General features: G+C 40.3%; 1 protein-coding gene across 1 annotated transcript in view; it reads right to left on the minus strand.

Annotated features, from left to right (window-relative positions):
• Positions 1–1543: 1543 nt before the first annotated feature.
• The window catches only part of SEMA6D (semaphorin 6D), a 52428-nt gene continuing 38206 nt past the window's right edge, over positions 1544–15765 (minus strand). The window contains exons 2-19 of the mRNA XM_063088957.1: positions 13682–13843; positions 13170–13281; positions 12550–12610; positions 12374–12436; positions 12160–12261; positions 11807–11897; positions 11053–11172; positions 10289–10377; positions 9333–9550; positions 9093–9224; positions 8610–8765; positions 8346–8519; positions 7383–7523; positions 7209–7286; positions 6737–6837; positions 6323–6379; positions 4652–4819; positions 1544–2907 (exon numbers count right to left, since the gene is read on the minus strand). Coding sequence (XP_062945027.1) covers positions 1619–2907; positions 4652–4819; positions 6323–6379; positions 6737–6837; positions 7209–7286; positions 7383–7523; positions 8346–8519; positions 8610–8765; positions 9093–9224; positions 9333–9550; positions 10289–10377; positions 11053–11172; positions 11807–11897; positions 12160–12261; positions 12374–12436; positions 12550–12610; positions 13170–13281; positions 13682–13790 — 3261 coding nt within the window. The 5' untranslated portion in view covers positions 13791–13843 and the 3' untranslated portion in view covers positions 1544–1618. The remainder of the gene's footprint in view (positions 2908–4651; positions 4820–6322; positions 6380–6736; positions 6838–7208; positions 7287–7382; positions 7524–8345; positions 8520–8609; positions 8766–9092; positions 9225–9332; positions 9551–10288; positions 10378–11052; positions 11173–11806; positions 11898–12159; positions 12262–12373; positions 12437–12549; positions 12611–13169; positions 13282–13681; positions 13844–15765) is intronic.

Consider the following 15765-nt stretch of genomic DNA (forward strand, 5'->3'; position numbering starts at 1 on the left):
TTGCACATCATCAGCTGTAAGCGGTTTCCGCCAAACTACGTATAAATAACTCTATACGATTTCCGCAGGTGTCAGATAACCCAGGAAACCTCATTTGACTTCACATTATCACTGTTTCATCCTTAGGAAAGCAGAAATGGAATGTTTATCATGGCAAAGAATGTAATGCTGCTATTTGGGTGGATTGTTCGACAATTAATTGTTCTAGGTTGTTTTATGATTTTTTAAAAGTCTTTTCGGGTGCTGGTTGAAATACATTTACAACGGGCACTCAGTAAATGATGTGCTATATTGAAAACACTGGACATATTTTAGTACTTCTATCATTCTCATGAATAAGGCACAAAATGCACAGATTCAGGTAAACTCACACGTGGTATTTACAGTATATTGTCATTACCTGCATGACTTAGGAGAAAATTCTCACATAACACAACATAGACAACATGATTGCACCACTGTTAAGTTTCACAGACTGTTTCTGTCAAGCCAATTATAATTCCTTTCATACATCTTTCTTTTATCTTGTTTTGTTTTTGTTTACCTTGGGGGTAGGAGGAGTTAAAGGATAAATTTAATACATGGGAAAAAAGCCAAACAATCCAAATTAAAACTTATTATTGTGTCCAAGGTTAAATAGAGTGACTCAGGCTTTGATTCACAGTGGACAGGTAATTTTACTAGTGAATACTGGTGGATAAATCAAGAATACCTCTTAATAGCTCTATCTCCTTAAGCTGGAAAGACTGGAATAGAAGTTTTAATGAATAGCAGCACAAAATTACTTGGGACTCTTACATTCTGGCATTGGTTTCACATACATCAAGTTCATCATTTCGACAGTCAAAGGATCCTCAATTTTATTCCTTTCTCAAAGCTGAACCCAATGGACTGCTGTGGGAAGAAGTTATTGTCTCTTGTTCAGTCATGCTCAATGTAAACAACTCCATAGCACAAAAGATGCAACAGGCATCTAAACAAATCATAGTGGGTACAGCACACACACACACACACACACACACACACACACACACACACACGCAAACACAAACGCAAACACAGTTTTTTGGTGGCATGAAAAAAATGCCACACATGGAAAAAAAAAATGCTACTGTTTGGGTCAAAGACTGAATTTTTAGCAAACTGCTTGGTAATCTACAAGTTCGTTTCTTTGAGATATTACCATCTTTTTTTGACATTTGTGCAAGAGGCAAGGTGAATGCATACATATTAAAATGTTCACATTTAATGGGAAGACCACGCATAACGGCAGTCTAAATTGAACCCATTTTCAAGTATTTGTTCACAGATTCTTCTGAGTACCAAATCAGCTCTTTACACTGGTAAGGTAGCCCCTTGGAGCTACTCATCTCTTTAGCTTCAAACAAAAGAAATGTCATGGCCAGCACCTTCCTTTGTTTTCAGGCAAGTGCACGGAAGCCTTGCTGCAGTAGCTACATGTGGGGCAAGTTCTGATGCTGCCAAAGTTAGAAACAGTTTCTTTGGCCACTTGGTTCTCTTAAAATACAAGTGAGTTTCTCATCTTAATGAACACTTACCATGTCATCTTCTCAACAACACGGACAGGATAGAGCCACGGGGAAGAGCACACTGAGGCCTAGTAAGTGTATTTGTTCAGTGGTCTGACAGATGTGGTTTGAGGAACAAAGGAAGGCTTTGGTGGCACATCAGGTTTTAAGGACGGTGTCCTCTTTAGTCCCGTCCTAGGAAGGGTGCCATTACTGGTATAGCTGCTCTGTCTGGAGAGAGAAGGCTGCAGATGAACACTCACTGGTGTCCCCTGAATATAGTCCACCTTCGCCCCTGTGGGGGTGGGCATATATCCTCCACGGTTCATACTAGGCTGTCTAGATAACAAGACACCATTGGGTGAGTTTAAGTTTTTAGGCATAGCAGAGATAGAGTGCCTCTGTGAGGAATTTTTGTGATAACCCCTTTGTCTTTCCAGAGAAGTCATTGGGACTCCAGGAGTGGTGGGGACATCCACTCGCTTGGTTGGGCTATTTCTGGGGAGAGTTGAAGGAGGGGAGTAAAGCGATGCCTCCCGGTTAGGGACCTTCGGTGGGACCTCGGACATAGGTCCCACAGGATCCAGCATTAGGGTCTGGTGGGCCATTTGGATGTCTCCCATGATGGCTTTGGGGTTACTATTTGGGTCATTTAGATGCTTCAGGAGATCATTGAGGGTATTTCTGGAATCCACAGAACGCCGGTGATCTCTCTTACTGGATGATTTTGTAAGAGGGTGATCAATATTTTGAAGCTTCTTTTCAGCTTTGTGAGCATTGGAATTTGAGAAAGATGTGTTGTAGTCATGGGTAGCATTAGGAAGAACAATAGCACTGGGGATGTGACCGTGACTTAATGGGGAATGGGGGGGAGGGCTAGAAGGAAAAAACTGGGGGGTTTCTTTTCTTGAAGCCCCATGGCTGTGGGCCTTGTCTGAATGGCTCTTCATGGCTTGCAGGGTCTTCTGGTGGAGCACAGGTGTAGACTCAGGTGTGGGGAGAGCAGCCAGCTCTGGAGGTTGGCCTCGATGGTCCATCACCATGGATTTAGTATCTGCATTGGGTGGCAGCTCTTTTCGACTGGTCAGCAGGTTACTATACAATTTAGGAGAATCAATGTTCTGTTGGTATTCCTTGACTGGGCTGTCAAAGAGACCATTGAGTTTGGCAAAACTTCCACTGGAGTCTGTGCACGACTGGGCAGATTCTGCATCTTTATGGATCTTTCTGTTTTTCCGAACAAACATGTCTCGATAGCAGTATACTGCCACACCTGCAATGAATGCACCCAAAACAAAAGCGGCAAAGACACAGGTGATGAGAACATTCATGTGGACCATCTGGTTGGACTCTCCAGACTGCACTTCCCATCGTACACCTGCAATAGACACACAGGAAAGGTTTGAGTGAGGTGCATTTTAAAAACAATATTAAGCAGCAGATGGCTTCCACTGAGCCAGCACTACCTTCATATGGTCTATATGCTTAGCCTGAAGGGTCTCGTAGACTCCAAAATTCCATATATTTTTTTCTTTAATTACAATAGGGTCCCTACAGACATACGTGATTGCTTCAAATGCCAGGATAACTCTAACTCCTTACTGATCTGTATTTTTCTATCCTTTTTCCCCCAACCCTTCTTAAGTAGTTGTTATATACCATTAGAAATTTTAGGAGTTTCTACCTAAAAAATAGAGTTAGAAAATGTATGTTTTTCTAAATAGCCTATATTAAATGCAGGAAACGTTTTGTCTCATGATTTCCTTCTAATTCATAAATTAGGATTAAAGGGCAGCTGCTAGGGTTAGTGAAATGTACAAATTGACATAAATACATATTATGCTAAAATAATTACACTAGTATAATTAGGCTAAATTAACAAGAATATGAAACATAATTTGTTCACAAACTAAAAGCATCAGCATGGTCACTGTTAGTTACAAATACAGACTTTCTCGTTTGCTTTGGTTTTTTTTTTTTATTCCATCTTGGGGTGAAACACTCTTGCATTACCTGCTATGTAAGAAATCAAGACAGTCTAAGGAAATATACTATGTATTAGTTAAGAGATATCATTAAATTGTCTGGAAATACTTTAGAAATATTTAAATTGAACCTAGGAGGAGAAGAGTGAATTAGTTTGTAATTACTGAAATTTTTAATGCAACCACAGACATCTAACAGTCAATCAAAGAAATGTTAGTTTAAGAGGTATCCAAGTCTGTTACATGCTATAAACACAGCTATCCCAGAGTAAGGTAAGTCAGAGTGATGTTGAAGATTCTGTTGCTTTAGGTTAGTACTGAGGTCTTTGAACGTTAGCTGTTTTTAATCAATGTTCAGGGTTATGAAATGCAATGGCACTGTGAAAGACCAAGAAAGAAAAGTAGAAAGTAGTAGTATTGCTAAAGAAAGCAAAGTAAAAAGAAGAATGATTACAAAACTGTTTACAATGAAAACACATAAAACCAAAATTAACGGATATAAATCATAAATGACAATGCACTGCCATAAAAACTGATTGGAAACTTGATTCCATAGGTTAGTAAGCACTAAAGAATAGATTTTTTTTTTTTTCTGGAGTAATATATCTAATAAGCTCTCAACAGGCAGCTATCTTATAACTGCTTCTATTATGGGCTGAAAATGATAGTTATGGACAAGCACTCTGTAATGTTTTATTGCTTGTGACATTCAAGCAACTCAGCACCTCACACGTCCTTTTCATATTGCATTTTGAATTGAAGCGAAACAAGAGGCTGGGAAAGGCTCCTAGACAAAACATGCGATATCAGAATACTTGCAATTAATGAGTTTTGTTTTTTGATGTTATCGGAGTGACCCTGAAATTCTCTGATATCCAGTAGGCTCTCAGCTTCTTCAGACAGAAATCAACACAGATTAGATTGTCTGAGTGGCTATTTCACCAACCCTTTGTTTAATCGCTTTCCACCTCTGTCATCTTTTAAGGAATGCACTCAAATATGACCACAGAAAAGTGACTGTGGCCAGTGCAGATGGAGGTAGCAGTAACAGCAGCTCCATTTTGGTGCACGCTCCTCAGAGATATTAGGAATCAGGTTTCCACTCAGTTAGAGATGAGTTCCCTGGTGAAGCCTTACCCTTTGGGATACCTGATAAAGAATCAGTAAAATCAGAAGTGTTTGGGTCATCTTGAACTACAAATTTCCGGGAGCTCGTCAGTTTAGGTTTCCAGGTATCAACCACTTTAGGTGTAATTTCTGGGATACTTGCCATTGTGGTAACAGAAGATGAAGATACCTCCATGTCTGTGGTGGCAAACAGATTTTATTAACATGCATAGTGTCAGAAGATTTTTCTGATTGGTCTGTTGCATTTTTAAGTGAAGTTTAAGTACATTTTATGAGAAAGCTCGTTCTAGGATTTTGTAAAATCATACCTAAGGAGACTACACTAAATCCTTTTCTTGCAAGAGAAAAATAAAAACTAAAAATTAACAGTAAAGACATATTAACTAGATTTCAAAACTAAAGACACTCCAACCATTCCTATTAAAGACCCTGTAGTTATAAATGATACTCATGGAAAAGGTAATACAAATCCCAATGCAGATGAATTGCTGTTTTCTCGTCTTCTTGTGAGACAACATCCTTTCATGTCTTTTTGTATATATTTTAAAAAGTACTTTCATAGATGGCTGGAAAGTTTATTTCCTTTACTGGGGAAACTACAATATAGCTTTATCAGAAAATACCTGGTTAAGTCCATGTAAACACTTGATTTTAGATTTGATGAACTGGCTCGGCCTAAGAGGTTGTTCTGCTTTACCATGGGCCTCCTGTCCATCTGTAGATTTTTCACTGCACTGAGGGCCTACTGTCCACAGTAAAACCCTGTAGCACGGACAAACCTTGCCTGTGCTTTCCAAAATGCACAGGGTGTTTCTTCCAAAGAGTTAGCAGCAATTCATGCAAACACAATGGTATTCACAAACTGAATAAGGATATTCTGATATATAAGATCTGCTATCCTTTTCTTGCCCTGCTCCTGACAGATGAAACTGTGAGTTTTAGAAGCTGCAATAGGACCGGCAGTAACTTAACCTCTTAGGCATGTCTATTACCAATTTCCACCAAGTAGATTTTGCCTCAAAATGTACGCATATGCTTTTAGGCTAAAATCTCAGAGACCCCAGTTCACACTGATACAACACAGATGAAGGCTCCAAAACAGATACAGGCAGAGGGGCGTAGACAGTCCATTAAACATCTTACAACATCAGAAACCAGCTTCATTCAACCGAAGCCTTTTTCACACCACGGAGACCACAACATTCAAAGATTCCCGGAATTACTGCAAACCATTCAAAAAAGATCTCTCAAACTAATAAATACACATTTTTGGGAAATGTGTATTTGTTTACTAGGTCTTAGGAAAGGTGAGGAGAGAAGGGGAAAATAATGAAATTCTGCCATCCATGAACTGCGGATGGCTGGAGGGAACATTCACAACGCAGAGGGTGAGAAGGGAAAGCTCAGGTGGTGGGTGTACGTGCAGCTGGGATGCATCTAGGTTAACCCGTTTGATTTTCCTTAGAGGATGTGCCTTGGTCAATGATGAACTGTTAACATGCTACACAGGGGTGGAGTGCTGAGTAAGAAAAAGTCTTTTGGTACCGTCAGTGGGATTATGAGTCAAAGCAGAAAAATGAAGGGCTGCCAAACTGCGCAAAAGGAGGGAAGAAGGGGCTGAAAATGCTGAACTGAAGGAAAGAAAAGGTTGTTAATTCAAAAAAATTAAAAAAAACTAACCAGATGTTGGACCGCCAAATATTTTGTAATCTGGTGTAGTTGAAGTAGGCAAAATTTCTAAAAGAATTAAAGGAACAAGTAATCAGTGAAAAGTAACCAAAAGAAAGTAAAAATTTATGAATTCCAATTAATTAAAAAAGTCAAAAGAAAAGACTATAAATTAAAAGATTCACCTCCTGGTTAGACTACCTTTCTCTAGATTTCCTACAAAATTGTAAATGGTGAAGAAAAAGAAAAAAGTAAGATTCTTATCTAACGTATCCCCATGACCAAACGGCTCAGCTTTTGCGAAGTTTAAGTTAAATGCTAGGTGGTATGTGTCCTGAGTCATTAAAAAGGCTGATTGTAAAATAATGTTCACGTGCAAATGTGGTCAAAAAGAAGTGCAGGTGGGAGTGGAAGGTTCTGTCTTACCATTGCAGTCCCCTAGGTGGGCCGTGATGCCGAACTCTGTGTCTTGTTCATATCCTCCAGCACTGTGGTTATGGAAAGCAAACAAGTCTTCGGTTAACAGCCTTCATAGGAACACAAGTGACACCCAGAGCAGAACCAAGAACACAGACTGATTAGTAAGAATGGGCAGAGAGAAAAAAAATCGACACTTCCACCCAACTTGCTAAAATGACTATTTCTGTTAAAAATTTAACTAGAATGTTGAAGAGAATAGAAAAGAATTGGTTTTTTCCTCTCCATCCATTTCCCTATTATTATGCCTATAATCGCCCTTCCTTCTCACATCTTCAGGTTTTCTTTTTTCTTCTTAATAAATAAAGAAAAAAAGAAAGAAAGAAAAGGAAAAGTAGTGTGGGAGTTTTCTAGAATTTCTAGCTTTTAGGGACTCTGGAGGAGAGAGTTCATCCTGGCTAATGTGACAAAGTACACTTACGGTATCCCTGGGGTGACTCTACCACAGGATCCCTGGCTTAACCAGCCACAATACGGGTCACGGGATGCAATACAAGACCTGTGTGAAACCAAACAGAATGTTAACTTGAATCTTCTCGTCAGCAGAGGTTTTGATGCTGCAAGCCCCAGGGTAAGCACAGAAACCCGAGCTTACTTTTTACATGATCCATAACGCTCACAGCGACTGAGGGGGATGCGGACGACACAGCTAGAGAACGCCACGTACAGAACGTGGTGATCTTTATCCAACTGTAATGAGATGACCCTTTTGTCCTCCTCACTTTCAGCACTGCACCTATTTTATGGGATACATTTTGAAGCCACACATTTAGTCAGTCGAAAGCTACATAAACTAAACAAGGCAAGTGTGGTTTGGTTTTGTAATTATGGGGAGCTGGGGGAACTCTTAAGGAATATCCTTGGGAGCAAACCAGGCAAGTATATAGTTTGGGAAATAATAATTATGTGATTCATCATCTACTTCTCTGCATGGTTGGTTAAATTTCAGGCTGGACAAAGGGTTTTTTTTTAGGATTGCTTTTCTGTTATGATGATCGAAGGAAATTGCATTTGTGAAGGCCGTATTAGACTAAAGGGAATGAAAAGGATAATGTTTTAATGCATTTACATTTTCCCATGCTGGATGTTTCTGGATCTCTCCTTAGTCTCCTTTGCTCCATTTCTCTCACCTATTTCTTATTTGTTTTAATGGTTTAAATAATCCCTTACATATCAATGGCTGGAAGAGAATGCTTAACTAGAGTTATATTCCATGTGTGGTGTGTGTGCTTACTACTGGCTGCTGCATGTAGCATTCCTGAAATATATCTCCAAGGTAAGAGGAGTGGTGCTAAAATGTCTCATTTTCCACAGATGAAAAACAAGGGCTGAATTATTTTTAAACTCATCAACCGTTCAACCTCCTTGCCTAGTGGGCTCAGGAAAAAAACAAAACAAAACAAAAACAAACCCAGGATTTATTTCAGTGAGAAAAAAAAAAAACCACTAATATGCCAAACCACTGCTAATTTAGAGGGCTGAGAGAAAATGACTAAATAAAATACATGCCGGAAAATTTTGAGCAGTGCTGAAGAGCATTCTCGTAAAATATACCTACTTTGCATGGTTGTAAGCTTCAATCTCTTCCAGTAATATGCTGTCATTCAAAGAGAAAGGACTGGTCTTTGCCAAAACTTTAAGTACCACACCAGCTTCAGAGCCAACAAAGATGATTGTGTAGTTCTGGTGGGGCCCGGCGGTCCGGTCCACTGCGATGGCCGTCAATCTGTACCTACCAGGGGAGGCGGGCAAGTCAGAGGGCAGGCCAACAGGAAGAGGTCACGCTGGTGGGAGCGGGCCACTGTCTTCCACATCATCTCACCTGACCCGAGTCTTTGTGAACCAGGGCTCATCGGCGATGGGAGGAACAGCAGAGTCCATCAGGGGGTGGGATTTGATGAACGACAGGGTTTCATCCGGGAAATCGATGGAGGTTTTAAAAGCCTCGGCAAGGCCATGTTTTGCACAACACCCAGGCCTGAAAGGTAAACAGTGTTCCTTTATTCTCCTCTCCCCATCCCCACACTCAAATTATATCTGAAAGTTAAGTGTACATTCTGAAAGAAGAGGTCAGAGAGGAAGGAGAGAGTGAAACCAGAGGAGCAAGGCTCTTCCCCTCAGTTCCATGAGTTCTCCACATGCACACTCACAGAGCTGCAGGCCACAGGGTTATGTTTACTGACTCTCTTCTGCAGAGGGACCCTTCCTGAGGTGGAGGCTGGCCCAGCTGCTCTCTGAGGATGGACGCTTCCAATGACCGGAGGGTCTCATTCAAGACAAAACCCTTTTCGACTTTTTTCTTTACCTTGGCTTTGGTACTTTGTCTTCGGGGACTGCTGTCCAAACAGAATCTGGAGTTTTCTGTTCTTTAAATCGTCCTTTGAATACTTTTTCAATGTCATCCATGCTAAATGCACAGACTGCAGAACCAGGAATGCTGAAAAAAGAAGAAAATCATCAGGCAGAGCTGGTGTCAATGGGCCCACTCCCGGTTCCAACAAGCAAGCACAGAACATCTTTTGAAGTGCCAGGGATCTGTTCTCACCTGTTGAGCTGTGTAGTGAACACCCCGACCACAGTGGGGATGCCATTGATTTGTATTATGTCTGTGATAGACTGCAGAACATCAAAGTAGAAAAACGAATCTCCAGGGACAGAACAGTTAAGCCGAGCTTTCAGAAATGAAGTCCAGTGTTTCTCCAGGACCCGCTGGGAGCCACCCATGTCGTTCTTACATATGCGGGCCACCCGGGAATATACAGCCTGCCCATGGGACAAAGGCAGAGTGATGGGGTTATGAGCATGGAAGAGGAATGAAGACAAAACGCTGCTATTTAAGGGAAGGACAAACATTGCTAAAGATATATCTGGCTCAGAAGAACCTAGCAGCCTTCTCTCTAGGGGTCTGTACAGTAAGAATGTAAACTAGATTTACCTGTAAGAAAAAAAGGCCACTTTCCTGTTCTGCTAAACATGTTCCCCAAGAAGCAAGCTATCTGTCTGCCTTGCTGAAAGAAAACCATTCCTGCACTTTGTCTCAAGCTTTGCTTCTCGTAGTGTTAATTAAAAGTGCCATCTATCAACTTGGTATAGAAGGGGTTGCAATACTTTAAAATCACAGGGCTTTGACTGAAACACTAAAAACTGAACAGGGGCCCCTGCTTTCCATCCTGTCTTTTGACACTGAGAAAGAATAGACTATTAATAGGTTTCTAAAGAGTAAAAGAAGCATCCATAGCTCAAGGGTACCTGTACAACACTCTGTGGTGACAGAAAAATATGAAACCTTTTCAAGGTCCAAGGCTGCCATTCCTACCTTGGCCATTGCTCAGGTGTTTTCCAGTAATTATTCTCATAAGCAACCCACCTCTCTGCACCTGGTCCTCCCTATGCTGCAGTGAGTGCTGGAACATGTGCCAAGAGAGCATCTGTAACTCTCCCACAGTGGTCTCAATTCCATGCAGTACAAGTTTACCATAGAAGTCAAGCACATATACTTGCCTTGCCTAAATTATTATGTTCTACAGCAATTTCTCGAAAGAAGAAATAGACATAGTTTCCATATTCTATGGCATGAAGAAAGTGCGGCTCTGAAAGAAAAATTGAAAACAAACTGGTTCCTAAAGGATAATCTAGCATAAGACCCCGACTGCCAGGCATGACTGACAGATGTCGCATAGTTAGATTCAAGCCAACAAGAACTAATACACCAGTGATACTGAGGAGACCCATTATTGGTGTGTTCAAGCTTCAGGGAACTGGTGTCTTTAAAGTCAGCTAATGGACTGTAAAAAGGCCTATAGGGAACTGAACTCCAGCAAAGGTCTTTGTTTCAACAAATGTATTCATTAACCTATTTAAGTAGGAAAGAAAACCTCTTATACTGAGAATAAAAAAATCTTGATTTCTAGACTCTGAAATATGAAATGACACTGCAGGTATGGACTAACTTGAGTTTCACTGTTAACTTTCCAAGATAGGTAGACGGGAGTGGGCAAGTCATATTGCGTGCATTTGGAGTTAGACAATTTGGCACACAGACAAGATCTCTCTTTTTTTGAGGTCACCCAGGATAGACACCTGGATGAACTTACTCTCCTGACATGACTACTAGTCTCCTCATTCCCGTCAATGTTCCCTATCACATCCAAAGCAGTATGTGACTTGTTCCAAGTACTGATCCTCCTGGTGGCTTGGCTGCTGTTCCTGCTTGGAACATCCCACCGCTATCCTGATGACCCCACAACACTGCTGGTCAAAGGTACCTTTTATCCATTTGGAATCGTATTTTATTGTGCGAAGGGCAGACCCATCGCCCATGCTTCGATAAATAACCGCATCACTGGCCAAGAAGTCAGCTACTGTGGCAGAATACAGCTTCCCATCTGAAACCAAAGTTATAATTTCGGTAAAATAAAATAATTATCCTGCAGTGTGTTAGCCTATATAGTATGTTGTACCCTTTGGAGTACTTTCACCTGGGCTACCTGTGTTATCTATCAAGTAAACTTACACCTGGTGCTCACTATTAACCCGTGACAGGTTGGCCCATGGTATTACTTAATTTTACAGATTCTAAGCATCAAAAAGTTAAGCAACTTATTCAGGGTCACCAGCCTAGTTAACCACAAAGCCAAGTTTCAGAATACTTACAACATGCACTAAAATGTCCTCACTTTTGGGGCCTGCCCCATGGCTCACTCGGGAGAGTGTGGTGCTGGTAGCACCGAGGCCATGGGTTTGGATCCTATATAGGGATGGCCGGTGCGCTCACTGGCTGAGCATGTGCAGACCACACCGTGCTGAGGGTTGCGATCGCCTTACTGGTCAAAAAAAAAAAAAAAAAAATCTCCTCACTTTTAATTTCCTCTTTTTTGAAAATTTATTCATAGATTTTTAGCTTTGGAAGCACTTATATCAAGGTAGCTATCCAAGATATGAGCTCTTTTCTTCCTTTAAATTCCTTTTGCAACTTCAATGTCATTAATCACTTATATTCATTACATTGAAAGATCTTACCAGCAAAGAGGGCGACATTGGTTTGTCTGGCATCAAATGGGCATCTTGCCAGGCCACTAATTTCTTCCCCATCATACTCTAAGGTATTCAACTACAAAAGAAAAATAAATAGCTGGTGTCACATCTGTTCAATGTACCTGTTGGAGGTGTTACTGCTTCATTTGCATTGAAGTTCTATTTGAAGAATTCTGTCTTTATTCTTCCACAGCATTAGAGAGAAAACAAATTACTGGGTTATAACAATATACCAGTGAAGGAAGAAAAGTCACAGCAGAAAGGATTCAAGTCTAACAGTACACCAGTGAAGGAAAAAAAGTTGATTAAAAAAAGCTCATCAGATAAAATATACTTACCCTATAGTATCTACACATGGGATTGAACGCATTGGTACCACAAACAAAAACCATCTCATCATTTCTTGGAACAAATACTTTGATAAAGTTGTGGCATTCATCCTAAAGAAAGTAATAATGACATTAATATTAGACATTTCATATGCTGACACTGTTGGGTCAAGTCCACAAAAAGAGTAAATCTAGTAGGTACTTGTCTAGACGTGTAACTCACTTTATGTTTGCCTTTCATAGCACAGTTTTCTCGGTCCTGTTGTCTTGACCGCCATGTCAATTTCTGTATTCATCAAGCAAAACCAAAGTTCAATTTTTAACTTGGAACATTTTCAGAGGGGAGGGAGACATTATTTTGAGGGAATGCAGATAAAATTGCCAACAGCAGTTGCTCACCTTGCTTGGTATTACTTCTGTTTTGGGGATTTCATTTAAGTTCACTGTATAAACTTGATCCCTGTTGGAAAGAAGGCAATAAGTCATATCATGTGATTGCATAAAAATGTTAAGCTGTTTCTTATTTTATTTTTACAGATCTGTCTTTATTGTGTTTTGGAGATCATCTGGATTTTCTCTGTCTAAAACAAAGTCAACAAAGAGTACTTTTTCATTACTGCGATGTTTTCATATATCACTGCAGCCAGGGAGCAAAGAAAGCTCTTTTCTCTAGGCATGGGTCAAACTGCTACTTGGTATTAGCATAGACATACTTCTAATATTTGCTTGAATAATTCTAACTTAAAAAAGAATAAAGAAAGATTTTTCCCCTGCTGCTTTAGGAAAAAAAAAGAATGGTGTATGATTTCTTGATGGCAGTAATAAAATAGCACTGTTGAAGGCTTTAGTTCTGTATTTTGCTCCTGGTACACAACACTGACTCTTCTCAGTGAATATTTTTGGCAACTTGCAATTTTTGATCACAATCGCATATTAGTTTTTCATGAACTAGACACATTAATGCAAGCACCACAAGAGGAAAGAATTTTAATCTAATAAACCAATGAAAGGAAAATTACCTGCCAGCAATATAAAGTGTGTCTCGAATTTTCAACATCAGCTGAAAGTCCAGCCTGTGCTGCGATTCATTGCCTGAAGGGCGTCCTCTAAAAACCGGATATTGCCTTGAATCTGCATGTAAAAATGGGCTAAACCATCAGTCAGGATTATGGAGCTGAAGAATCAATATACAGCATTGATTAGCTGTATATACTAGTTGTAGAAGGGTTTTAACTAAATTCCTCTCTTAAGGTCTTGAATATAAACGAATAAAAGACGTGAATGTCAGCAAATGGTCTTTTTCTTTTAACTGAAAATACATAACTTGTATATGGGTTGCTGTAGAAAAGCACCCAACAAAACTTTCCCATTTTCTCCAAACACTAGAAAATGATTATGGAGAAATTAACATGCAACACATTTTTAGACGTATAAAAATTCTCTCCCTCTTTCTGAAAATAAATATGCTTAGAAAATGAAAAACAAACAAGCTTCCTTCTTAGAAAGGAAGACAGTTCTTTAAATGACTTACAGTGATAGTCAACAGTATTGAGAGGTTCATCATCTTCAGGAAAACTGACTGCCCTTAACTGGGGAATCATCAGGAGCAGCGTGTAGGCACAGGGCAGGAAGAACCTCATGGTGGGCCGAGATGAAGTCGGAATAGCCCTCCTCAGAAATCCCACCGAGCTACCTGGAAAACAGAAGCAGATTGGAAAGATCTCTATGCTGTGATGAAACTGGTTTCTCATTTGTAACCAGCTCAATGTTCACCACCAGCTCCCTCTAGAACCCCCCTCCCTCCAGGAATGCTGGCAGTGGTGAAGCAGGTATCTGCAAAAGCACAGGCAAAAGACGGCAGGGAGCCAGGCCTGATGAAAGCATCTGGTGAGCATATTGAAGTTTTCGGCACATTTGCAAGAATTTTGGAGGTAACTCTGTATGTCATCACAGCAAAATCACCAGAACTATGAACAGAAATGCTGGCTGCTGACTTGGCAAGAAGATGAGCAAAGTTGGGATCAGAATTTTAATTAAACTCCAATCTGCTTCCCTTCCCCCAGTTCTGAAATACATCCAATACAGCTTGTTCCTGCCCCCATAAAATGCCCAAGCTGCCTCGAAAATATCCAGAGAGCTGATCATCCTGTCGTCCCTCATCAGCTCTTTGCTTAAGATGTTGCCAAATTCCCAGCATTATCCATGCTTTAGCGCTAAATATTTAAGTAGAGTAGTTCGCTAAGCTTAGTAAGACCGGGACAGGAACAATGACATGAGTGACCTTGAGCAGGGTGAAAGGGAATTAAAAGAAATGCAGTGGTTTCCTCATAACCAATTGAGCAAAGCAGGGCAGGGCTGAAGCAGCACAGCTGACACCAGGCCACAGGGGAAGCCCACATTTTCACATAAAACCACTTGGACACAAACCAGTGCCCTCAGTATGCCTGTCCTCTTAGCTTTATCAAATCTTAGAGCTACAGGGAGCCTTAGGGACCATCTCGTCCAACCCCCTCACTTTTCAGATGGAAAAACTAAGGGCTGGAAAAATTAAGGGACTTGCTGAATTTCATTATGCTACTTAGGACAAGATTGGAGTCCAGACTCACATGGTCTGTGTCCCTGTCCAGGTGCTTTTCACCAAATTAGATGGAGAAAATAAATGACTGGGTTTTTTCCTTCAAAAATATAGCATTACAAAAAGACCTTTTTTGGAAGAATGGATATATTTATCATCATTATTGAAGTGGATATTTCACAGGTGTTCAATTTTATCAAACTGTACGTCAAAAGTGTTTGATATATGTATATCAATGCCTCCATAAAGCTATGAAAACATAGCATTAATTGTATAATAACAACAGTAAATATTTAATAAGATATTTAAATGTTACTAACTTATTAAAACAAACAATTAGGGCCCTTTTGGGCCAAAAGGATGGGTATTTTTGTGAAACCCTAAGTGCTCCACTTTGCAACAATACCACCCCTTCCTCAACCAAAACTGTCACTTGTGGCTACTGTACCCAACAGTAAAACATTCAGCTTTATCCTCAGTCTCATCTACCTAAAAACTTTAGGAGAGATCGTAAGAAATGCTTCAAATTCCAGGGCAGTCCAACCTCTCAGCTGGGTACTTACTGAGTCTCTTTTACCTACTTAATACCAGACACACAGCTGTGCACACGTGATGTTCTGCAGTGCTCTAAACATTTCCCTTTCTAACTAAGGTAGAAGACAGGTAAGTATATGTGAGTTTTGGGATCCTCGTTTTGCAAGGACAGAATAATATTGCCATAAAATTTTTCTTACTGGATGATTAATCCAGCAGTAAGCTGACACATTTAAAATATCTTCCAAGGAGCGAGGTGGAATGGGACCTGTAGCAGCATCATTCTGTACTCAGGTTGAAAGAGTGTGGACTTTGAAGTCTGTCTTGCTTGGGCTTGGATGGAACTCCACCACTTACTAGCTAATTGACCTGAGAGAGGTTCTTCAATCTCTGAGCATTAGTTTCTTTATCTATACTCATAAAATGTGGATAACAGCACTCTCCCCTCTGAGCAAGAAGGAACTAAATGCCTGGTACATAGCAGATTCTAAGCAAAGTTAGTCCTC

The sequence above is a fragment of the Cynocephalus volans genome, chromosome 3, assembly GCF_027409185.1.
Source record: "Cynocephalus volans isolate mCynVol1 chromosome 3, mCynVol1.pri, whole genome shotgun sequence".
NCBI lineage: Eukaryota > Metazoa > Chordata > Mammalia > Dermoptera > Cynocephalidae > Cynocephalus > Cynocephalus volans.